General features: G+C 45.1%; 1 protein-coding gene across 4 annotated transcripts in view; it reads right to left on the bottom strand.

Annotated features, from left to right (window-relative positions):
- The window catches only part of ATP6V0A4 (ATPase H+ transporting V0 subunit a4), a 67,392-nt gene that overhangs the window by 8,731 nt on the left and 32,181 nt on the right, over positions 1 to 26,480 (bottom strand). For all 4 annotated transcript variants that reach the window (XM_043463830.1, XM_043463829.1, XM_043463828.1 and 1 more), the window contains 11 exons: positions 25,943 to 26,069; positions 23,202 to 23,284; positions 22,223 to 22,316; positions 19,490 to 19,702; positions 18,532 to 18,682; positions 17,287 to 17,426; positions 15,086 to 15,243; positions 11,193 to 11,286; positions 7,561 to 7,679; positions 4,867 to 5,083; positions 3,891 to 3,992 (listed from right to left, as the gene is read on the bottom strand). In XM_043463830.1, coding sequence (XP_043319765.1) covers positions 3,891 to 3,992; positions 4,867 to 5,083; positions 7,561 to 7,679; positions 11,193 to 11,286; positions 15,086 to 15,243; positions 17,287 to 17,426; positions 18,532 to 18,682; positions 19,490 to 19,702; positions 22,223 to 22,316; positions 23,202 to 23,284; positions 25,943 to 26,069 — 1,498 coding nt within the window. The remainder of the gene's footprint in view (positions 1 to 3,890; positions 3,993 to 4,866; positions 5,084 to 7,560; positions 7,680 to 11,192; positions 11,287 to 15,085; positions 15,244 to 17,286; positions 17,427 to 18,531; positions 18,683 to 19,489; positions 19,703 to 22,222; positions 22,317 to 23,201; positions 23,285 to 25,942; positions 26,070 to 26,480) is intronic.

Consider the following 26,480-nt stretch of genomic DNA (forward strand, 5'->3'; position numbering starts at 1 on the left):
AACACATAAAACACAGGTGCAAAAAGACAGACACAGGTTGTGGACAGCAGCACTATGTATTAATTACTAACACTGGAAAAAAGCCAAAAACACTACCAATACTTTGATGCTTGAAAATCGTGGTGCTGGAGAAGACTCTTGCGAGTCCCTTGGACAGCAAGGAGATCAAACCAGTCAATCCTAAAGGATATCAATCCTGAATATTCATTGGAAGGACTGATGCTAAAGTTGAAGCTCCAATACTTTGGTCACCTGATGTGAAGAGCCGGCTCACTGGAAAAGACCCTGATGCTGGGAAAGATTGAAGGCAGGAGGAGAAGAGGGTGACAGAGGATGAGATGGTTGGATGGCATCACCAACTCAATGGACATGAGTTTGAGCACGCTCTGGGAGATGGTGAAGGACAGGGAAGGCTGGCGGGCTTCAGCCCATGGGGTGGCAAGAGTTGGACACCACTGAGCAACTGAAAAACAACTATCAATACATGAATAGATAACTAAATTGTGGTACATCCATGCAAGGGAATACTATACGCCAATCATATACATATAATCTCTCAAATACAATATCGAATGAAGGAAGATTCAAAAGAAGGCACAGTGCATGATCCCATTTAAATAAAGTTCAAGAACAGGGAAAACTAACTACAGTGTTAGAAATCAGGATAATGATCAACCTTGGGGCAAGAGGGGCAGGAAGCAGGCACAAAGGGGCTTCAGGGCCTGATGATGCTCTGAGTCTCCACCTGAGTGCTGGTCACACAAATGTGTTCATGTTGTGATACGTCACTAATATGTGCCCTTATCAGTTGTGTACTTGTATATGTGTAGTCAGTCAGTTCAGTCGCTCAGTTGTGTCCGATTCTTTGCAACCTGGTGGACTGCAGCACACCAGGCCTCCCTGTCCATCACCAACTCCCAGAGTTTATTCAAACTCATGTCCATTGAGTCGGTGATGCCATCCAACCATCTCATCCTCTGTCACCCTCTTCTCCTCCTGCCTTCTATCTTTCCCAGCATCAGGGTCTTTTCCAATGAGTCAGTTCTTCACATCAGGTGGCCAAAGTATTGGAGTTTCAGCTTCAACATCAGTCCTTCCAATGAACACCCAGGACTGATCTCCTTTAGGATGGACTGGTTGGATCTCCTTGCAGTCCAAGGGACTCTCAAGAGTCTTCTCCAACACCGCAGTTCAAAAGCATCAATTCTTCCGTGCTCAGCTTTCTTTATAGTCCAACTCTCACATCCATACATGACCACTGGAAAAACCATAGCTTTGACTAGACAGACCTTTACTGGCAAAGTAACGTCTCTGCTTTTTAATATGCTGTCTAGATTGGTCATAACTTTTCTTCCAAGGAGCAAACGTCTTTTAATTTCATGGCTGCAGTCACCATCTGCAGTGATTTTGGAGCCCCCAAAAATAAAGTCTGTCACTGTTTCCACTGTTTCCCCATCTATTTGCCATGAAGTGATGGGACCAGATGCCATGATCTCAGTTTTCTGAATGTTGAGTTTTAAGCCAACTTTTTCACTCTCCTCTTTCACTTTCAAAAGGCTCTTTAGTACTTCTTCACTTTCTGCCATAGTTTCTTCTTGGCTTTCTGCAGGGACCCAGCATAATAGTAATACAAAGGAGCCTGAGGAAATGGGACCTCTGCTCACATCCCCTGAGGCCCATCAGAACAAATCTGTTCACAATGTCTATGTATTGGGCCTCTTTAAGGTTTCCTAGAGGGAACTGGGAAGGGGCCAAATAATTCCATTATGGAATCATCTCATGAATGGAGGTGGGAGGAAATGTTTCTAACATGAGAAAGGACCACCTAATCAGCCTAAGGAATCAACCCACAGCCCTACACTCCAAGGGCCAAGGAGACAGACCTCCGAGCAGTCCTCGGGAGCTCCTGTTCCCCCGAGCCAGTCTAGGAGGTACCATCCAAGGTGGCAGACCACAGAAACACCTCCACTTCCTTCCCCATTGTACAAGTCATCCATGGGGAGAAGGGAGAAATCCATCACTTTGAGTTCCACCACTATTTAAATAGTTTTGCTGAGCAAAGAATAAGACAAGCTATGGTTTGAGATTCCAGGGGCTCTGGACAGCCAGTAGGAACCCAGCCCTCGGATTACGGGCAGGTGGAGCTTCTAGGAAAAACAGCTGCATTTATGTCTGCAAAAAAGATATTTGCCACCTTCCTTCCAAACACCAATCACCTATTTGGACAATGGTCCACCTCAGCTGTCCTTCATCATTTTAGTCTCTCACCAATTAACCAAACAATAAACAAGTATTCTTTGCTTTGCCTTCCTATGTGTTTATATCCCACATAAATTATATTTCAGACAGGCTTTAGATCTAGTCAAGGCTGGCAGGAAAGAGTGGGAGGGGCAGGTGATTTAGAAAGAGGGCGCCACCTAGGGGTCAACCTCCTGAACTTCAGCCTCATCCAATCTAGATCCCTGACACAAAGGTCAGCCAGGTCAGAGTTTAGAAAAAAAGGTTTATCTAAATATATTCACAACCACTTAAAATACATGTGATCTCAGAACAGCCCATTTAATCTTTTGCACTATCAGAGGGAAGCAGAGACTGATCATTTCAAACAGCACCTGTGTGTCATTTCTAGACTCAAAAGCTCCCTGGCACAGTTGATCTTCCTTATTCCTACTTGATTTAGGCCGACAGTAAATTCTTTATCACCCCCTGAATAAACCTGAGGCTTGGGAAAAATTCAGACAAAAGGAGGAAGTGGGCTGAAACTGGTGTTTGAGAAATAGATTGAAAATCACAAATAAACAAGAACGGACTTATTTGAATTTGTTTACTCCTCTAGTTTCCTCACACGATCTGTAACATAATATAGTGGATGCATGCTAAGTTGATTCAGTCGTGTCCGACTTTTGCGACGCTAAGAACTGCAGCCCACCAGGCTCCTCTGTCCATGGGATTCTCCAGGCAAAAATACTGGAGTAGGTTGCCATGCCCTCCTCCCCAGGATCTTCCTGACCCAGATCAAACCCTTGTCATATTATGCTTCCTGCATTGACAGGCGGATTCTTTACCACTAGCACCACCTGGGAAGCCCAACATAACATAGTAAAAGCCCACAGCTTTATGAAAAACAATGTTCAGTACACAGTAAACCTGTAGTGTAAGACTTATTTTTAACTGAAAAGAAAATCACATTCAGACACCTAGAGATTATTAACCAACCCTAGACTCACCACACAAACCCCAAGCACAGCTCGCAACACATAAGATTTAAATGTGACCATTAGACTGGACCATAAGGAAGGCAGAGTGCCTAAGAATTGATGCTTTCTAACTATGGTGCTGGAGAAGACTCTTGAAAGTTCTAGGGACAGCAAGGAGATCAAATCAGACAATCCTAAAGGAAATCAACCCTGAATATTCATTAGAAGGACTGATGCTGAAACCTTCAATACTTTGGCCATGTTGTGCAAAAAGCTGACTCATTGGAAAAGATCCTGATGCTGGGAAAGACTGAAGGCAGAAGGAGAAGAGACTGGCAGAGGATGAGATGGTTGGATGGCATCATCGACTCAATGGACATGAGTGTGAGCAAACTCTGGGAGACAGTGAGGGACAGGGAGGCCTGGCGTGCTGCAGTCCACGAGATCGCAGAGTCAGACAGTACTTAGCAGCTGAACAATAATTATGCTGGAAACGAGATGACCCCAAAGAAAAGCTGAGCTCTACAGAAGGAAGCATACCTAGGGTGGGCCAGTTCCTTACCTCACCACCCTCACCTCAGCAGGCCCTTCAGGCCCTGGTAAACCCAGCATTATCTCTAAACCCCTGGCTTAAATTTCCAGGGAACCCGCATTCCTACCCACAGTGAGGGAACTGAAGTGGATGGTGCTTACCTGGGATTTCCGATGGTTGGCTCTAAGGATAAACGGCTTAATCAGAAGCATCCACGGCACAGAGATCAAAGCCATGATAACAAAGAAACTCTGGACTTCTTGCTGTAAGACCGAAATGGAAAGCTCTTAGCATTTCAAGGTGACTGTACAGCATACTTTATATGATACAAATGATCAATATGGATCAACTACACATGATCAATACACACGATCAACCACACTTCATTTGGAGAGATCAGAAGCATTTCAGTAGACCCATTAGCCTTCCCATCGTGGGCTATTCCCACTGCAGAGAGAGACCTATCAGTCTGGTGGTGGGGGGTGTCCACTCACGGCAGGCACAGGGATCAAACGCGTGTCTCCTGCATTGGCAGGATTTTGTTTTATCACTGAACTACATGGGAAGCCCACCAAATATTTATTTATTGGACTGTGGCATGTGGGATCCAGCTCCCTGACAAGGGATCGAACCTGGGCCCTCTTGCACCAGGAGTGCAAAGACCCAGCCTTTGGACCACCAGGGAAATCCCATGGACAGAGGAGCTTGGCGTGCTATGATCCATGGGGTCTCAAAGAATTGAACACAACTTAGCAACTAAACAACAACTAGAGTTTACTTTTATAATTAAAGATTATTCCATTTTAAGGTACTATTTAGACTTACAGTTTCAAGCCAATCAATTTGAAGGATTATTTTTCTCTTTCTTCACAGACAAGGTACAAGCCAATTTTCAACCCCATGGCTATAACCCCTCAGGTGCATTACCCAAACAGAAACCACTGGAGCTGCTTCAGAGCACTGCCCTCAGCATGTGGACAAGTCATTCAATCAGGGCCTTCTGAAATCTGAAGAACCGAACACGTTGGGTGCTGAAATGGCTCAGTCTTACAGATAATTTACTCTCTGCAAAACCCAAGAGCAGGAGAGATTTGACATAATCGAAATGCTTAAAACAAAAAGAAAGCCCAGAAGTACCTGATGTTGGTACAGAGGTACATTCGAAGGGTCCTTGTAGTTAAATAGGAACATGTTGATGAAGTGGATAAGGATGCTCGGGGCTCGCCGGGACACAAAGACGTTGAAGGAGCACCATTTAAAGATGATCATGAAGACCAGGTATCCAAAAAGACTCAGGATAAAAATCATCTCAGGGATGAACTGCAGAATGATGTTCAGAGTGTTTCTGAAGAACCTGGGGGTGGAAAACACACATACAAGACAGAATATTGAAGGAATGCCAATCACTCACCATTCTCTTCAAAGTACCAAGTGTTGTTTTTTTTTTTTGAACCCTGCATCCTCTCTCCAGGCAAGTAGTAATGATGCATGGGTGGAAAAATGAGAAAGAAAGGTGCTTTTGTACAAAAGGGTCAGAGAGAACCAGGGTCTAGAAGATAAAGTCATGAGGCAAAGGACAGGCTCACACAGACAGCTGGTGACCCAGCCACAGCTTCCTGTGCAGACCCAATTCATATCTACACAGTCAAGGGCGTAAGGATACAGACGCAAGGCTTGACAGCTATTCTCAAAAGGATGCTCTAAGACAGGTGTTGGCCAACAACAGCCCATGAGTCAAACTGCACCCATACCTAGTTTTGTACAGCCTGGTTTTTATATTTTTTAATGTTTTGGGGGAACGCAAAATAATATGTTATGACACATGAAAACTACAGGAAATCCAAATTTCCGTTTTAATTAAGTTTGACTGGAACACAGTCACACTCATTTGTTTAGGTACTGTCTGTGGCAGTGTTCATTCACACTACAACACTGGAATTGAGCAGCAGTGACAGAGACCACCTACCCTGCAAAGCCTAGAATAGTTACACCTGGCTCTTCACACAGAATGCTTGTCAGCTCCTGCTCTCAGACAGAGAGAGAGTCCCACGAGACTAAGCTGGGGGACCCCCAGGTAAAACGTCAGAAAGACGTTTTAATTATAAGAGCTATTGCAGGGAAAATGGAGACCCCATGATAAAGCAGGATTGAGAGAGATAGTTGAGGCTGGCCTGACACACAATGCTAATCACAGTCCACCCAGAAAGTCCTTCCTGGTTTTATCCTGGTTTTACCTCCCGTGTAACTCTCACAGCACTTTCAGGCAGGCAGTAGTACCAAGGCACTGTCATTCGCTTATTCACTAAATAGTTCTTATTTTTCAAGTAGAACCATGTGTCTAGTCTATTGGTTTTCCAATAGACGTGGGTCATCACATGACTGGTTCTGGTCAATGAAACGGGAACGGAGGTGGCCTGTGTTACTCTGGGTGGAAGCTTGAGTCAGTCTGTAACTGACCACTCTCTCCTGCCACGGCAACTGGCAACTTCGAGGAGGTGGCCGCCCATCAGCTCTGGTCCCAGCGTGAGGATAAGATGAGCAGCACCCCCAGTGGCCCACCATGACATGTATCATGGTCTGGAGGCACTGAGAGTTGGGAGTTGTTTGTTACTACACAGTAACTGACCCATTCTGACGCCTCTATTGCCACTCTGCGGAGGAAAACGATCACAGACACGTTCAGCAACACATCTACGATCACACAGCTACAAGCGTGTCGAATCTCTGATTCTAAACCCTGCATCACTTCCGCAGTACGGTACTGACCTCCTGCAGGTGGGTTTTGGTGGATCACACACACGTCCAGCAACATGTCGATGACCACACAGTGACGTGCGCTGTGTGTGTGCTCTGCTCGGCCGCTTCAGTCGGGTCCGACTCTTTGCGACCTAAGCACTGTGGCCCGCCAGGCTCCTCTGTCCACGGGATTCTCCAGGCAAGAATACCGGAGTGGGTTGCCGTGCTGGATGTCAAATCTCTGACTCTAAACCCTGCATCATTTCTGCAGTACACTACTGACCTTCCGGCAGGTGGGTTTTGGGGATACTGACAAGCTGCCATGTCCACGAAGGGTTTCTAAATGGGCTGTTTTCAAGCATTTACAACTTTAGCACAAATATACAAGTTTGAGAAGCTTTGGTAGAGATAGAGCAAAATGGAAAGGAGAGATGGAGAAATTAACCACCAAAGAAGTGAAAGAGAGGCTGCTGCCAGTATGAAGAAATGATACCAAGTGGAATTCAGGATCTGAGGGCACTCTGGCCCAAATGCAGTGGGGCTAAGCCCAGACATAGCACCACCTGAGGCCTGGCGGGTTGCACACACAGAACACTGTGGCTGCAGCCCATGGGGCTGTGAAGAGTCGGATACGACTACGCGGCGAAACAGCAACAAGGACAGCATTGCAGGCTTGCAGTCTCTTCTGAACTCTCTAATATTTCTGAGGTGAAAGGTACACTCAGCTCAGGAGAAACAGAGGTATCATTTCTGGCAAATCAGCTTGTCCAAGCTCAAGCCAAGAGACCCAGGATGGTAAAGAATCTGCCTGCAATGCAGGAGACCCAGGTTCGATCCCTGGGTCAGGAAGATCCCCTGGAGGAGGAAATGGCTTCCCCACTCCAGTATTCTTATCTGGGAAATCCCATGGACAGAGGAGCCTAGTGGGCTACAGGCCATAAGGTCGCAAAGAGCTGGACACGACTGAGCAATTACACTTTCACACACTTTAGGAAGGAAACTTACAGAGGGACACAGGACCGAACTGGTGGCTCTGTCACCACTCATCACCGACGTGGTCAGACCAACAGGCAGAAGGCTCATCACGAAACCCACCTGTAATTGAAAAGGCTGAGAATAACACCAAAAACCATCTGGACAATTCCCAGGATAACTGACATCTTCATCTTATAGGAGTTCAAAAACGTCAACTTGTTTGAAGCCAAGTTCCAAATCTGGAAGGGAAACAAGACAAGAAACACATGAGACCAAACGGAGGAAGCAGCACTGACGTGCACACACTGCCATGTGCAAAGCAGACCGCTGCTGCCAGGCTGCCTCTGATACAGGAAGCCCAGCCTGGGGCCCTGTGACGACCTAGAAGCGGGGATGGGGAGGGGAGGGAGGCAGTGTGTGGGTGAGTACGGCTGATCGGCATTGTTGTGTGGCAGAAACCAACACGAGATTGTAAAGTAATTTTCCCCAAAATTAAAGAAAGAAAAACATGAGACCAGAGTCTAGAAGGCACTAGAGCTATGTTTGCTCTGAGAAAGTCACTCAGGAAAGCATTTCTTCTACCCTGATCAACCACCTTGGCATCGAAGCTGCACCAGGCTTGTCCTGCACCCTCTGCTTATCCTTTCGCCTGCCTGGCTGGTCAAAACCCACAGGATCACTCAACACGGTGACGGCGGGGTTACCTGTACACTTTAGACCCAGCCTGGAAAAGCTAAAAATGTTCATGGGTAAGTACCAGGCACATACTAAGCCCTATAAGTGTATTTATCTCATTCAATTCTAATAAAAACTCTATGAGATAGTTTTAAGTGATTCCATTTTACAGAGAAGCATATTTACAAAATATCAGGGAGACTAAGTTATTTACACATTCAGGGAGAAGTAATATAATAGCAAATGGGGCATTTATTCTGTATGCACCAGACTCTTCTGGGTGTTTTACCTATAAAATCCATTTTACTCATCTGAGAAACTCTATAAGGACTATTATTATACCCATTTTACAGATGAGGAAACAGAGACACAGAGATGATATTTGCTCAAAACCACATAGCAAGTAAACAGAAAAGCCAAGATTTAAACACAGGCTTTCTGATTCGAAATCACAGGCTTTTAACCACTGTGTAATGTTCATTTATTGTAAAATATTTACAAACACTTTTAGAAAGTCCCCTCAGCTCTGATGCTCAAATATTTTGCAATTTGATTCACAAATAGATGCTCAACAGTTAATCAATGCAGCTGTAGAAATTTACATTATGTAAAAATCAAACCCTTCATTAATATATATAAGTGCTATTAATAATATAAGCACAGAAATGTTCTATTAAAGAGATTATCTCTGGGGAATCAGATTGTAGGAACAGGAAAGGCAAGAAAGCCAACCCATTTTTAATAATTTTTGCATTATATGGAGTTTTAATCACATGTATTGTTGTTGTTCAGTCACGTTCTACTCCTTGCCACCCAATGGACAGGAGCACACCAGGCTTCCCTGTCCTTTACCATCTCCTGGAGTTTGCTCAAACTCATGTTCATTGTGTTGAAGATGTATTATTTTTCTTTATAATAAAAAGAATAAAACATTTAAAAAATCTAAATATTACTAGGAAAAAATTTATTATCTTCAACACCCCGCCCTGCCTTTCACCCTCACATTTTTCTCTCCAACTAGTGGGCAGATGACAAAATTGAATGCAGAGTAGAGACTAAACCATTTCCCAGGTAGCTTAGTGGTAAAGAAGCCACCTGCCAATGCAGGAGACACAAGAGATGCAGGTTTGATCCCTGGGTTGGAAAGATCCCCAGGAGGAAGAAATGGCAAGCCACTCCAGTATTCCTGCCCGGAAAAGCCCACGGACAGAGGAGCCTGGGAGGCTAGAGGCCATAGGGTCGCAAAAGAGCTGGACATGACTGAGCATGCACGCAGAGACTGGATTACTCAGTTTTGAAAGGTTAAATACACTATTCTCCCTTTGTCTGTGAGGAGTAAAATTGGGCAGATAGGATTTGCTGATGCATCAGATGGGGGCTGTGAAGGGAACAGACAGGACAGTAGAAGCAATGATATTCAAAGGAAAGGAAGGTCAATCAGACCTTAAAAATCACACCCATCTATACTCCTCTGCCCGCCTGCTACTCGTGAAACTCCTAGAACCAAAGATAAAGCCTTCCAGTCTACAAAAATAACAACTTGCATTTATTTTTAGCACCTTGCAGCTTACAAACAAGCCTTCAAGGACTTAACCTCTTTTGATAAAACTTAAAATGCAAGTGTCAAGTAAAAACCAATCCTGGGTGATGCTTGCTGTTTTTATGAGAGAGGGGAGGTAGGCAGAAAGTGGGAGAACTCAAAACTGAAGAGAGGGTGAACCCCAAGAGAGGAGAGATCAGAGAACCAATTTTAGGGCCAGTATGATCCCTCAACTAAAAGACACTTGTTCTTGCAAGGAAAGCTGTGACAAACTTAGCATATTAAAAAGCAGACATCACTTTGCCAGCAAAAGTCTGTATAGTTAAAGCTATGGTTTTTCCAGTAGTCATGTATGGATGTGAAAATTGGACCATAAAGAAGGATGAACATCGAAGAATTGATGCTTTCGAACTATGGTGTTGGAGAAGACTCTTGCGAGTCTCTTGGACTTCAAGGAGATCAAACCAGTCAATCCTAAAGGAAATCAACCCTGAATATTCATTGGAAGGACTGATGCTGAAGCTGAAACTCCAATCCTTTGGCCACCTGATGCAAAGAGCTGACTCATTGGAAAAGACCCTGATGCTGGGAAAGATTGACGGCAGGAGGAGAAGGGCACGACAGAGGATGAGATGGTTGGATGGCATCACCGACTCAATGGACATGAGTTTGAGCAGGCTCTGACAGTTGGTGATGGACAGGGAAGCCTGGCGTGCTGCAGTGCATGGGGTCGCAAAGAGTCAGACATGACTTTGTGACTGAACAACAGCAACATTAATTCCTCTCAACTGTCAGCAAGTAAAACTGTGGTCTCAGGTTCTCTTCCAACAAAAAGAGCATAGAGAAAACGTTTATGAACCGTATCTGCCAAGTTCAGGTCCAGATGCTTGTGCTCACTTGGAGCACAAGTCTGCCATCTGGTGGTGATATGTGCTAAAGCCACAGTACCAGTGGCTTTGCACTAACATGCGTGCGTGACCTCGAAATCGCTTTGCACCTGAAGTTTGGGCAAAGGAACACCTTTGTTTGGCTCAAATCCAACTGAGGTAGATATAACAAACCAATCAGAGTTAACACATTTTTTAAAACTCTAGTTCTATGCAGTAAAATAAAGCAAATATAAAAGCAAATCCATACTTCTCTAGGAAAAAGTTAAGACGTTAATCATTGGAAGAAAATGCCAAAGTTGGGAACTTGGCTAGGATGCTAAATTGCTTATCTAATAAGCATATTTTCCAGGTAAACAAGTGCCTTTTAAAGAAGCAATTGTTAACCACCAAGGGTGTGGTTGAGAAGAAAGAGGCAGATGTTTGGGAAACTGCAGGGAAAATGGCCCAGTGGCTAGGGTACAAGTAGGATGTGTACTCAAATCTGGGGCAGTGTGTCACAGACACCTCCATGACCTGCTCTTCTATCTCAACACATGTTTGTGGATTTCATAGGTTCTAACACTTCCTTCTCCTCCACACAGAGGAGGGGAAGAAATCTCCTCAGCAAGACATTTTACATAATATTTAACCTCAGAAGACATTATTACCGGATCAATTCCAAACGGGTATGGATTTCCAGAGTACACTCCTGGAACGGCTGGGTCCAGCTGCAACAGTGGATTCGTTTTCAATACCTGCATGCTATTGAGAGCGAAAGGAAAAACAAAAACAAAGCCAGTGATCAACCAGAGGTAGGAAAAATACTACGGGAACATCAGTCATCCACTTGCAAGCAGCCAATCAAAGCCTAAGTGTTGGTGTGACTCACCAACTGTTTCATTCAATTAAGAAATAACCATGCTTCCCTGGCGGCCCAGGGAGTAAAGACACTGCCTGCAATGCTAGGAGACCAGGGTTCGATCCTGGGGTTGGGAAGATTCCCTGAAGGAGGAAATGGCAACCCAGTCCAGTATTCTTGCCTGGAAAATCCCATGAACAGAAAAGCCTGGAGGCTACAATCCATGGGGTCACAAAGAAACTGACTTTTACTCGCTGAATAAGCACTATGTGCTAAGCTACAGAAAATACCCTCTGGCTCCCAAGGAGGTCACAGTCTGAGTTTCCCAAGGGCTCTCAGCCCGATGAGGTAAAGAAAAAACTACCCTACATCAAAAAAGAGGCAGGGGAAGGGGTGACAGGAGCATACGTACATGCACACTCAGTCGTATCTGACTCTTTGCGACCCTATGGAGTGTATCCTACCAGGCTCCTCTGTCCAGGGCATTTCCCAGGCAAGAATGCTAGAGCGGGTTGCCATGTCCTTCTCCAGAGGATCTTCCTGGCCTAGGGATTGAACCCACATCTCCAGTGTCTCCTGCACTGGCAGGCAGGTTCTTCCAGCTGAACACCAGGGAAGCATAGAAGAAATAAAATCCAGCCTTGGGACCAGCCTGGGAAATCTCCCCTGGGGGCACAAGAGCTGATCCTGGAGGAGTGAACTGGCTTTCACACGTGGCCCCTGACCTCCGGGAACTAAAATTATGGTCCATTGACTGCCTTTAAATCTGTGTCCCTTTCTCACTCAGAAGTACAAATGTCAAAGAGCAAGAACTTCTTACTGTCTGTGCAAACCTAACGGGGTTAAGAACATTAGGGCTTAATTTTTTTTGTTTTTGTTTTTAAGAGCACAAGTCTATGAAGGGACCCAAGACTGAGTATTTGAAAGGATGAAGAACAGAACGTCGGTGACGTAGGCTGCCTAGAAACACATTCCCTCCCTCCTGCAGCTAGTGTGGTGGTAGTATTTGTAGCCCAGTTCGGGGAGTTCAGGAAGCCTGATTACGCTGACCAGGCCCTCAGCAACAGTGGAGGCAGCTGGGCCTGACTGGCCATCTCACACCCAGACCCCGGTCCAAAAGGCACGCCTCAGTGCAAATGCCTGGATTTCACTATCAGAGATGTGTTTGTGTGACAAAATAAAAAGAGGAAATTGGCCTGGTGCCCACAGCCAAGCCATAGTATCTGCCGTTGAACATAAGCAATTTCACAGAACATCAGATAAGGCCACAGGGTGACCATGGTGGATCAAGACAAAAACAAGACCATTCCACAATCATATCTAATGTCAAAACATGGACATTTCAAGATAAGGACACTATCCAAACCCCAAAAATGACCTAACCTTCCCCTTATCCTCCCTGAGGCCAAATCCTCAAAGCCCTTCTAATAGCCTCTTACTGAGAGTGGTGCACGGTTCCCAGTGAAGGAGGTTGTGACAGTGTCTCTATCCCACTGTCAGGGTAAGCAGGCCCAAGACTTAGCTTGTAGCCGGTAACCAAAACCCTCTACTGTGCCCTCTGCCACTCTGATGGATGCCTGTGGCTTCCCTTCGCCTCCCTGCTCAAGCCCATCCATGTGTGGGTATGGGACCCAGCCTGGGGCCTCAGTCCAGGCATGGCCTCAAAAGTCTGGAATTGGGGGCAGAGGTCATTTGCCTGCACACAAAAGAACAATATTCTGACCCACGTTTACAGAGTGACAGCCAACCATCGGACTCTGACCTTTCCCAGGCACACTCCAGGGCAAATGAAAATTTGGGTGCATGGTTTGATAAAGTTTTGCCAATTTAACACGTTTCTGAGTCTATCACTATGCTTATGAGTGCAAACCTGAAGAGCAGCAGTAAGCAAGCTGTCTTCAAATGGATGAAAGTTTTGTTCTTCCAGGCATCTCTCCAGGATATTAATTGCAAAAAAAAAAAAAACCATAGACATGGCCATCTGTAATTGGAATCTTGCAAAATGTTTTCTTCTTCATTTTTATTTATTTATTAACATTCCTGTCCTCTACTACAGGGCACTTGGACCCAGCAGAGGGACTAAAAGGAGATTCACGGAGCCTCGGTAACACACACCCAGCACTACCATAGCCCCTCTGAGCCCCCCTTCAGTCAGCACCAAGCCCTCACATGCACTTAGGACGCTCCACATCAAAAGGAACCCTGCGCTGAATCTTTCCTAAGAAATCCTGGGATGAGATGGATGGTGTTTTCTCTTTCCCCACTTACAATATGCAGCGCAGATTTAGCAAGCAGGTAAGACCCTTGACATGCCTTCAATAGAAAGTCCTACTGTGCTTGAGAGAGAAAACATGGAGGAATGACTGTGCTTCCGGTCAGGCATCTGTCTCTCCTTTCTCGAGGTGCTCTCCTGTCACTTCCCCTGGATGCTCCAGGGCAAGACAGAGAAACCCGAAACTGACCTGAAGCATCTGTGGGGCAGACGTGAGCAACATTACCTGAGGCTTTTCAGCCTTGGTATATAGCCCCTATTTCCTGGTGGCTCAGCGGTAAAGACCTGCCTATCAATGCAGGAGACACAGGTTCAATCCCTGGGTCGGGAAGATTCCCTGGAGAAGGAAATGGCAATCCACTCCAGTACTCTTGCCTGGAGAATCCCATGTACAGAGGAGCCTGGCGGGCTTTAGTCCACGTGGCCACAAGAGTCAGACACCACTGAGCTACTAAAACAACAACAGTAAAGTAACCTGGAAGCTCCCTGGTTATCTCGTGTGATGCCGGCAGCCTGGGGTCCCCCAAAGATCACAAAGTCGTCAACATTCCCGTTGGTTTCCCTCGAAGCTCCCTCTCCTCCACTGTCCTCCTCCCTCAATTCATCACACTGACCCACTCCTCAAATTTGAAAATCTTTCTCCCTTTCCCCAATCTCCACTCCTGAAGTGCTGTTTCCATTCTGATGACTGTGTGTCTGAAATATGGCACAATAACCAGGGATGCCTGCGGGAAGTGTGCCTCAGGCGAGGGGATGCGGAGAGTTTCCAGGTCTCTCCTTCCTAAAGCCAAGACTTCTCCCCACCAGCCAGCCCACAATATCCCCTGCCTTCCTCACCCTGTCACCCGCAAGGCAAATACAGGGAATGAGCAGTGCAAAACCTCTTCCTTTGCTTTTAACCAGTCAAGCTGTTCTGAGCAGTCAAAGATAATGCCCTTCTGCTAAGCCTGGGGCTTTGAACACTGGAAACCAATCATTTATACAGCTCAACACCTGCATCAGTCTCTCTTCAAGCAAAGCCTCCTAAGCACGTGAATGCATAATTTCACTCTCTTTCCGATTCCAGGCCAAGCAAGAAAGTTTCAATGCCACCTTCTTCTCCCAAAGTCTTCTTGCTTTCATGACTGCTACTCTGATGCCCAGTTTATACCTGACCCACCCTTGTTTTCACAACACTGCCTGGGAGTGGGATGCATTCCAGGATACCTACACAATTTGACTGAAGTTTTGAAAAAACTTTCCATGCATTACAGTGACCAGCACAGTTAACTGAGGAAGTGACACAAGGTCTCACACTCCATAGATAACGCTGAAGTATTTGTTCAATTGGTGGGCGCACCTCTGAGCAGAACCAGGCACAGAAGGCCCCGGGCATGCGAACTGAGTCCACCTGGATGACCAGTGAGTGACCCACCTCTGTCCCAACTTACCTCCATGTGCCATTTCTGAACATGGGTTGGACACTCCAGGAAGAGCCGAAGATGTTCAAAGACTTGGAGAAGCAGTCGTTGTAGATCAAGCCCGTGTAGATGGAGAAGATGCCCATGAGGAGGATGAGGTAGCGCCCGTGGAAGAAGGTGTTCCAAATCTGGCCCCAGGAAGTCAGAGGACAACCGTCAGTGGGCTCTGAACCAGACCCCAGAGACGAGTTTTAAGGAGGCCCCCAGCACCACCGGACAGCTGCAGCCAAGACCCAGGCGTCCTGCCCAGAGGGGCCGTGTCGGCCGCCAGGCGGGGGTCAAAGTGATCCAGACAGAAAGGGCACACCCACCCGGGTCTTCCTGAGCTTCTAGAGCTGATCCAGAAAAGTCCTGAAATGGCAGTTATTGTGGAAACAAACCACATAGCCTCACAGCCTTTAATTCAGCCTTGGTTAGAAAATGTAACTGAAGAAAAGTGTCCGCTGTAACAGATGCGCTTGAAAGTGAGCAACTGCTGTCTTACTCCTTCCAGGAGACAAGAACAGAGCTGTCATTTACGCTGCTAAATTGCATGCGAGTCAAACCTACACTTGTGACATTGAGGGGGCTTCTCTGGTGGCTCAGACGGTAAAGAATCTGCTGGCAATACAGTAGACCTCGCTTCGATCCGACTCAGGAAGGGCCCCTGGAAAAGGGAATGGCAACCCACTCCAGTATTCTTGCCTAGAGAATCCCATGGACAGAGGAGCCTGGCGAGCTAGTCCATGGGGTTGCAAAGAGTCAGACATGACTAAGGACTAACACGTCACTTTTACTGATAACGCTGAGTCTCTAAGCACATCCACTAAGAAGAGGAAAGCACTTTCTGTAAGACTGGTTGATATATATCAGTCATTCTCAAAACTGCTTAAGTATGAGACTTTAAATATTAATTATAGGAAAGCATATTTGTCAAGATGCTTGTCATGGAAAACACTATTGGACATAGGTTGATTCTCCCACTAACCCTGTTTATGATTGACTAGCTATGACATCATTGAACTAGCTTGACTTAAGTCAACTAGTATTAAAGATGGCAGGTATTCTTAAAATTCAGGATAGAGTTAAAAGGTATGCATCCAGCTTATAAATTGTACTACAATGGACACAAAGTGATACTAACTGATTAACCATAAAGAAAGTTGAGCACCAAAGAATTGATGCTTTTGAACTGTGGTGCTGGAGAAGACTCGAGAGTCCCTTGGACTGCAAGGAGATCCAACCAGTCCATCCTAAAGGAAATTAGTCCTGAATATTCATTGGAAGGACTGATGCTGAAGCTCCAATACTTTGGCCACCTGATGCGAAGAACTGACTCATTGGGAAAGACCCTGATGCTGAGAAAGATTGAAGGCAGGAGGAGAAGGGGACGACAGAGGAGAAGATGGTTGGATGGATGACATCACCGACTCAATGGACATGAGTTTGAGCAAGCTCTGGGAGTTGGTGATGGACAGGGAAGCCTGGCGTGTTGCAGTCCATGAGGTGACAATGAGTCAGACATGACTGAACTGAACTGATTAAGTTGATACAATGCAGGCTTGAGTTGTCTCAATCTTCACAATACTGTGAAGGGACTTCATGGAAAATATGGAAACTTCAAGTGTGAACTGATGTGAAGACATGATATTCAGGATTTCTCAGTGTTACATAAAGACACTGAGAATGGGCTGATTGTAGAAGGGCTCTGCCATGAAAAAATAGTTGTGATATTTTGAGTGAAAAAAAAAAAAGCAAGCTACAAATTAACATGGACTATTTCATTTCAATTTTAGAAAATTATATACTTGTGTATAAGCACAGAAAAAAAGCATTAATTGTAATTTTCTCTAGGTAGTTAGATTATTGTATTTTCCCAATTTTTACAAGAAACATATATCACTTTTCTAATCAAAGGGGGGAAAAAATCAATGTTGGAAAGAAAAGTAAAGAAAAAGATCAATACTTCATTGAAAAATATACAATAAACAAAGATGGTACTGTACCAAACCATCCAAAGGATTTACCTTTGGCCAGGAATTTTTATGCTGAATTCTAGTCCCTTTTTTAACTTTCCATCTTTCCCTTACTTTTCAAAACATGTTATTTCCACAGTGAAAACAACAGACACATTTTTCATATTCTACTTATAACCTCCAAGGAAACAAGTGAGACAGTTGATGGGCACCCACCTCATTGGTCGACTTTTGAGCGAGCAAGTGTTTCTCATTAAGGACCATCCAAAGGGCTGCCAGGAACATCACAGTTCCATGACCACAGTCTCCAAACATCACGGCGAACAGGAAGGGGAAAGTGATGATGGTGTAGGGAGCTGTAGAGGTGAGATCACAGCGGCCTGAGTCCTCCCAACATTCTTTCAGCCACATCAAAGATTTCCCTACCAGGCTCCATGACCTACAAGCTGGTCCCTTGCGTCTTTCTGACTCTGTCGTCCCTCACCATCCCCACCCCTGACACTCACTTAGCCCTTACATACATTAACTCTTCAGTTGGTAAATATTATTACTCCCCACTTTACAGATGAGCTGAGTTATGGAGCAGCTAAGTGACCTTCTGAAGCTCCAATACTTTGGCCACCTGATGTGAAGAGTCGAATCACTGGAAAAGACTCTGACGCTAGAAAATATTGAAGCCAGGAGGAGAAGGGGGCAACAGAGGATGAGATGGTTGGATAGCATCACCAACTCAATGGACAGGAGTTTGAAACTCCGGGAAATAGTGGAGGACAGGGAAGCCGAGCATGCTGCAGTCCATGGGTCGCAAAGAGTCAGACATGATCTAGCAACTGAACACCACCAACAAAAGTGACTTTCCCCAAGATCACAAAGTTTAATGGGATTTAAAACCAGTTTCCTCTCTCTACGTGCTTTCTGTACCCTGTCCACTACCACCTTTTGTTTGTTTTCCAACCATTCACATGCACCACACACCTCCAGCAGTTACTCACAGGACCCTGCAATACAGGTCACAAATTAGATTCAGACCCAGGCTGGAGAACAGCAGCACCATAAACTGCTTGGCTAATGGACATCTGGTCTACCCCCTTACTTTACAAATCAGACTCAGTGATACAGTATCACTGAGAATCCAGTCTTCTGACTAAAAGTCCTATCTGTGCCCATTGCCATCTCTCCCACACAACACTATGTGACTATGAAGATGCCTAAGATGACCCTCACTGAATCAGTAAGAAAATGAAAACTGAATTTGTCTGCCTGAGAACAGGTGAAATCCTGTCAAGGAGCAAATCTTGCTAATCACCATTTCAAAAGACAATTTGGGGCATTAGAAAACCAAGTAAGATTTTAGGAATGTCACAGTTCAAAGCAATGAATTGCCAAGGTCACCGCTGTGATAAATCTTATTCAATTTTCATTTCAAGCTGCCTGGTTGAGAAACACATCAGATTCCTTTACCTGGGTTCATCTCCCGGTAACTGCCTATGCCATATGCATCTACAATATTCTGGAAGCCAGCTGTGAATTTATTTGTCCTGTTAAAGGTGGGAGGAGCTGTTTTAGACTGCACTGCTGTCAAGATGGGGACCATGGAGGAGCCACTTAGTTCCTGCAAAAAGAACATATGAGAAGATGTCAGGAAGAAAGCCATCGGCTGGGTGTAAGCACATGGATCACAGTCCAACTCCTGTCACTTACTCGGTGAACTTGGGACAATTTCTTAACCTGAGACTCATGATATCATCTGAAGTTAGTACTTATGTAATTTATCTTAAAGGAGAGTTGTCAAAGAGAGTCGAGTTCCTCCTGATTCTCTGGCAATCTCCATCCTCAAGCTCCTGCAAATGTTATGCACAGTTCTAAGCCCTCTGCTCTTCCTCCCTTCCTTCCTACTTACTCTCTCAAGAGTTTATTCCTTTTCCAAATTTTGTTTCTATATTCCCAATGGCCTTGACCCTCTCCCAAATTTCAATGGGGCAAATAGGTGATGAGACAGGCCCCCCACTGGGCAGAGAGAGGACTCAAGAGCACGGCAGGAGTTACACAGGTGTGTGAGTGCTGAGCACAGCGGCAGGCGTGGGGAGCCAGCCACTGCCTGCGTTCTGGCTATTGTTGCAGGTGTCTGGTTATCTGTCTTTCCAGCCCGACAAAGCTAATGGAGTGACAGCACATCAGTGCCCAGTACACTCTTGCTAAGATCAAAGAAATGTTGCCTGTGGGTCAAGCACTGAGAAGAATAGGCATTTCTGACATGTGCCCACACACTGGGTAAGGACCGAAGGCGTAAAGACAGAGACAATCCTACCAGGTAAGGGGCACATGATCTAGGAGGCTAGCAATCTGAACACCTGGCAGAGGGCCCACTCAACTGGACATGACCCCCCCCACCCCCTGCGCCCCCATCCCCACAACGCACCACGCCTTGCTCCAGTGCCCTCCTGATGCGCGCGGTGTCTGCCACCGGGAACCAGATCTCAGCGATCACACACTGCTGGGTGACGTCGATGTTGCACATGTTCAGGATGTGGTAAATGGCCTTCATCTTCTGCACCTTGATGACCCAGGAGTGCCAGTTGGCAGCTGCTTCTTGCAGGAGGCTCTGACGGTGAGACTCTGTCTGTGTTAACACCTGGCCGAGAAAACAGCACCCACAAAACAAAGGACACTCAGGGAGATGCCAGATAGCATGGCAAAAATGCAGGATAGCCAGACCTGGAGGCGTCCTTGGCTCCTGGCCACTCCTCTGCCTCGCAGTTCTCACCAAGCCTTGACCTGCTGGACTAGAGGTTAAAGTCCTGAGGCCAGGACTGTATCTTCCTTTTCTTCTAAACTCCTTATAGTACTATTGTGATGGGTTGAATGGTGTCCCCGCAAAAGACATGCTGAAGTCCTAAGACTGGTAGCTGGGAACATGATCTTACTTGGAAATATGGGCTTTGCAGATGTGATCGTGTTAAATGAGGTCATGCTGGAGTAGGGTGGGCACTATTCCGGTATGACCAGTGTTTTGTAAGAAATTTGGACACTGAGGCCCACAGGGAAGATGCATGCGATGGAGGCAGAGACTGGAGTGACGCATCAACAAAGCAAGGACGAGCAAGGATGGCTGACAGCCACCAGCGGCTGGGAAGATGTCTTAGTCCACTCAAGCGGCTATGATAAAATATCATAGACTGGTGCTTTGTAACAAAAAATTTTCCCAGTTCTGGAAGGTGGAAGTCTGAGATTAGCATGGTTGAAGGCCCTTGTCTCGGCTGCAGACTTCAAAGTCTAACACAACATGGCACAAGGGGCAAGCCAGCTTTCTAGAGTCTTTTTAAAAGGGCATTAATCCCATGCAGGAGAACCCCAATCTCATGAACTAATCACCTCCCAAAGGCCCCATCTCCCAATACCATCATCCAGGTCACTAGGTTTTTGGGGGTTTTGTTGCCTTTTATTTTTTGCTGCACTGGGCCTTTGTTGTAGCACACAAGCTTTTTGTTGCTGCACTCGGGCTTTCTCTAGTTGTGGCAAGCAGGGGCTACTCTCTTGTTAGGGAGCATGGGCTGTGGGGAGCACGGGCTCAGTAGTTGTGATGCATGGGCTTCGTTGCCCCCAGCATGCGGTATCTCAGTTCCTGGACCAGGGGTTCAACCCATGTCCCCTGCATTAGCAGGCAGATTCTTCACTACTGGACCACCAGGGAAGTCCTAGGCATTAGGTTTTTAACATTCAAATTTTGGGGTGATATAACATGCAAACTGTAGCAGAAGAGGCAAGCAAGGATCCTTTCCTAGTGCCTTTAGAGGAAGCCTGGCTCTGCTGACACCTTGATTTCAGACTTCTCACCACAGAACCGTGAGAGAATAAATTTCATTATTTTAAGCAACCCAGTTTGCAGTAATTTGTTACATCAGCCAAAGGAAACTAATATATCTATCGAAATACCTTACATACCAAACCTCTCCAATAAATGGCAAGCGAATTAATGAATGAAGGAATGATAGGTGATCTGGCCCACATAGGATTTGTTTAAATGGAACCAGTTTTTGTTCTGATGATACAACCCAATAACCCTTTCAGTAACCATTACACAGGGCTACCCAAGACATCTGAAACCTAAGCGTAAGTCTAGCCTAACTTTCATCCTCCTCATGAGACTTTTGCTTTGTTTTGGCTGTGCCACCTGGCATGCAGGATCTCGTTCCCTAACAGGAATCAAACCCGAGTTCCCTGCAGAGGAAGCACAGAGTTCCAACCCCTGAACCCATAGGTAAGTCCCTCCTCATGCAGTTTTCATAAAACCAGGCAAAATATTCGGGGGAAAGGACTTCAGGGGTAATTGCTTCAAGGAAAGAGTCTCCCTGACAAGTGACAAAGAGGGAAGAGAGAGGATTAGAGAATCAAACACTGCTTTTTCTGGGAAGATGAACACACACACATCTAATTTCTAAAGATACTCATTGAGGACCTAGAACTGTGCTGACCTAAATAAAAATAAAAATCCACTCCCCCAGGGGCACCAGCCACATTTCAAATGCTCAGGGGTGACATGTGGCTCACGGCTATGACACTGGACTCGCACGTCATATAACATTTCTGCCACCACCTATTGGACAGGGCTGATCTGGAATACACCATTTGATATAGGCCAGTGGCTTTCAGGGATTACTCACAAAGCTTATGACTATTATTGAAGAAAAGTCCTATGTTTTGAGAGCCATCCTAGGTGACAACAGATTCAGTAAGAGGATATGAACTGGGGGCGTTTTCATATGTGAAACCTGACTCACTGCCTTGACAGAATTAATTGCTTGGCTCACACAACCAGGCAATTCTATGGAGAAAAAAATCAGCAAGACTGGCTGTTCGCCTTCACTGGCTAGTGAGTTATATCACAGAGGTGGCCTAGGCCAGTCTGGCAATAAAAGGTTCCTTTTATCAGCCTGGGGTGGGGAACTGAAGGCTAACAAGGGCTGTGGTTAACTCTAAGCCCAGGCAAAGCATCCCTGACAAGCAGAATCACCACGAGCTTAGTGAATGCCGTCCGTCTCCTAATTATGAAGCCTTCTGCAGCAACAGCAAGACAAGCATAGCAGACATTCCAGCCAACCTTGGAGCAAGGAATGGCAGGTGTTTACGTCACACGCCTGAACGCCTCACTCACGGTGAATAAATCTTCCAGCCTCATGTTGACACCCTGCAGCATCTCTTTGCGCTCCGACGCCAGCTCTGGGCATGGGTACACAGTGGCTCGAAACCTGTGTTTCAAACATTCCACAGGACACACGTGGGTGACTGCCAAGAAGCACAGGCACATCCTTTTCTACTAACCCATCCCTTGTCCACTTTGGTTAGATGACCACCTTCCCCCACAGTAACCATCTAGTGAGCAGCCAGACAATGGATCTCATCCTACGGTTCCCAACACATTGCTCACACCACCTGAATTAAACCTGCGGCTCTATTATATGAATGGGCTCCACTCAAACCACAAAACCCACCAACTGTTATATAAAAACAACTGCAAGCTTGACTAGTCTCTTCTTCTCCCCAGAACTTACTGTGTTGGTGTCTTTTCTCTACTGAATTTCTGCTTCTAAGGGGCTGCACATAAGATGATTCAGTAACCTCAGAAACAACTAAGCATGCAGTTTGCTTGTTCTTTAGCAGCTGATAAAGGGGATGTGAAGAAATCAACTGAAATGTCTTTTTCGACCTTTTAAATTTTACTCATCAAGATCTCTCTGTTCCTATTCCCACAGTTACTAGAAAGCAGTTGCCTTTTTAGCACTACTATCAAACGTGGGAAAGTTATTCTAAAACCTTAAGCAACCTCAAAGAAGCTCTACTAGAGCCTTGCTGTTCAATTGCTAAGTTGTGTCCAACTCTCTGCGACCCCGAGGACTATAGCCTACCAGGCTTCTCTGTCCATGAGAATTCCCAGACAAGAATACCAGAGAGGGTTGCCATTCCCTTATCCAGGGGACCTTCCCCATCCAGGAACTGAACCCATGTCTCCTGCATTGGCAGGAGAATTCATTACCACTGAGCCACCAGGGAAGTTTATTTTGGATTTATTGCACAGACCCTGAACTAATCCTGACCCAAACAGCTGATGAAAAGAACCTTTAATAGTTGCTTACCCATCACAGACCTTCTTGATTTTCTCCCTGAGCTGTTCTCCTTGATAAAATATGATGAATATATTCTTTTTAATTTCTTCTCTCTGGAAAATCAGAACAGTAAAATGTATGTGTTTAGAGTTTATTTTTTCTAAATTTAAAATTGGAAAACTTCAACTTTTCCCAGTTGATTCAAGTTCGTAATATTATGATTGAGGTCAAGGCCATGGAGGCAGGCTGGGTGGGGCCTCAGGCAGGCTGATACAGCCTCAGAGGGACAACATCACTGTCTGCTACACCAGAGGGATCACAGCTGAACCTTGTATTCAGCTCTGAGCCCTGTGTTTAAGAGATGTGTTAATAAACAAGAAAACATGCAGAAGAGAGGGAACCAGGATATGCAAGGCTTAAAGTAAAAGTAGCTGACCTAGCTCACCAGAGTTAACTCATAAACAACATCTATACCTCAGGGATGAATGGTATTTGACATTTAACAAAGACAGAGCCAGCAGTCATATAGGGATGTGAGAGCTGGACCAGAAAGAAGGCTGAGCACCAAAGAACTGATGCTTTTGAACTGTGGTGTTGGAGAAGACTCTTAAGGGTCCCTTGGGCAACAAGAAGACCAAATCAGTCAATCCTAAGGGAAATCAATCCTGAATATTCATTGGAAGGACTGATGCTGAAGCTCCAATACTTTGGCCCCCTGATGTGAAGAGCCGACTCATTGGAAAAGATCCCCCTGATGCTGGGAAAGATTGAAAGCAAAAGGAGAAGGAGGCAGCAGAGGATGACGGTTAGATGGCATCACTGACTCAATAGACCTGAGTCTGAGCAAACTCCGGGAGATAGTGAAGGACAGGGAGGCCTGGTGTGTGGCAGCTCATGGGGTCTCAAAGAGTCAGACACAACTGAGCAACTGAACTATAACAATGAAGAGCCAGGTCTAATGTTTGACTCACATACTCACTGTATATGCCCAAAGGAACACTGATTAAATGCATTTTTAAAGTCCAAGTCTGACATTTCATAAGAAAAGGAAAATGGGTATTTCACAAGCATATATGGAAATGTTCAACCTTAACTGTAAGCAAAGAAATGCACTTTTTTACTCTTATTTAGTTTGGGGTGGGGAGTGAAGGTAAAATGATGAAACCCATTGTTGGAAAAGTGATTAACAAATCCAACACACTCATCACACATGACTTACGTCTCAGGTATCTTTGCAATCAGGTATGACTCCATTGAAAAGCTATTTGTCAGGACCCATCAAGGATCATGAACATGCCCACACCCTTTAAGCCAGCAATCCTATTTCCTTGAATTCATATCATGGAACTAGGCCAGAAGTAAACAAAAATTCACATGCATGAAGATGCTTATCATAGTGTCTATATTCTGGAGAAAAATTGGAAATTAAGTGTCTAAAAACAGTGAATGTCACATCAACTCAATGGAAACATTAGGCACCAACTGAAAATAATATCAAAATGAACTCTCTTTGGTAGCTGCTCACGGGAGCAGGAAAGGGGTATTTTAGGATTCGGGGAGCCACCTGCTTTACATTATTTCCAAAGGTCCCTCACTCATGGAGCACCACTCCCACCCATGGTCCTTTGCTGAATCTCTTAGATCTTCTTGTCTCTGGATTCACCAGGCCCAGGAATCCATTCTGACCACACACCATCTGCTCAGTGGCCTTCAAAGTCATCAGGCTAAAGTCATCTTACTTTATAAAAACTCTCTTTACCACCAGGACTACAGAATGTCAAAACATGATTATGAAAAGTAGTGATTCAATGTCACATTTTAAAATATTAATATTTATAGGACCTACTATAATACAGGAGGGCATTTATATTATCTAAAATCAACAGAAGGCAAAAAAAAAAAAAAAGATTTCCAGGTTTTAACAACCATATTAAATCACACCTGCCTATAGCTGTGGACTACAGAAAAAGAACACAAGAAAAAAATAAAAATAAAGACATGAGAATGGTGAAGTCTTGCACTTTTTAAATACAAACTTTTTTCTTATTTTAAATCGCATTTAACTATGAAGTTGTTTTCCATGAAATAAAGCTTAAAATTGCATTTTTAACCCTTATTTTTTAGACTAGATTATGATTTTTTTAAGAAATAAACCAAGCTTCTTGGAATGAAAAAGTGGACTTAAATACTAACCAGAGAGGTGGAAGAAGCAAATCCTACAAAATTAGTGGCAGTAACATGTGGCACTCAGTGAAGGAGACCCTCAAAATCTTCATTCCAAATATATGGTCTGTTGACTACCAGGAACTAACTGCAAGCTGGTTAACAATGTGGGCTCCTGGGCACCACCATAGACCCACTGAATCAGAATCCCCATTGAACAACATCTTCTGCTTGAGTGCACCCTGGAGCTTGGAGCACACTGACCTACATCAGTGATCAGTGCTCTGTGATGAAAACACATCTGCCGACCCATACGGCACCAGTATAGCCAAGTTTCCAGGAACTGGTCCAGTTAAGTCATTTGGAGGAATGATCACTTATGAGGTGCTAACAAGACTCAGTCCTGGAACTGACCTTTCATAGGTATTTTTGAAAAAGAAGGGATGGGGAAGAAAAAAGAAAAGAAAGGAGGGAAAAAAGAAAATTGATATTAACTTCATAGAGCTAAAGATTCAGGATTTGAGAGAACAAAACCCCCCTGGCAGGGCAAACCCCTCTGGTGGGTTTGGAAACTTAAGAGAATGTTTTCTGCAGCCTGAGATACGCACTGTAACCGGATCTTCCAGAACTGTGTCCATCTCACTGAACTTTACGTAGATGTTTCCTCGGCAAATTCGCCACAGCAGCCTCTCAAAGGAAGCCATCCTCTCCCGGTTGATCACACCGGCTGTGAACCTGAGCAGTCAGAAGAAGAGATGTTACTGAGGCACAAGGAGTGGGTACAGGCAGAAGACCCCATGGGATGTGAAGATAAGCAGCCAGAAGGTAGAAGCCCACTGCCCTCTGAGCAGGAAGGAAGGACATGGCCCTGCTTAGCACTCTGGATCCCAGTCCCAATGCACCCCAACTCCCCTCTGACCTCCTGTTTCCTTTGACATGTCCACATGTCCTTAATCATCCCAATACTATACATTCCCTTATTTGCAATAACAATATGACAGACCATTCATTATATCATTGTAGCTAAAAGAAGCAAGTGTTTAATCTGCTCAAAATGGTCTCTATGCATTTATACAAATAATGTACTAGGACTGAAATATATGTATTGACTTATATACATCTCTACTTATACAATCATCTAGGTAT

The sequence above is a fragment of the Cervus canadensis genome, chromosome 3, assembly GCF_019320065.1.
Source record: "Cervus canadensis isolate Bull #8, Minnesota chromosome 3, ASM1932006v1, whole genome shotgun sequence".
NCBI lineage: Eukaryota > Metazoa > Chordata > Mammalia > Artiodactyla > Cervidae > Cervus > Cervus canadensis.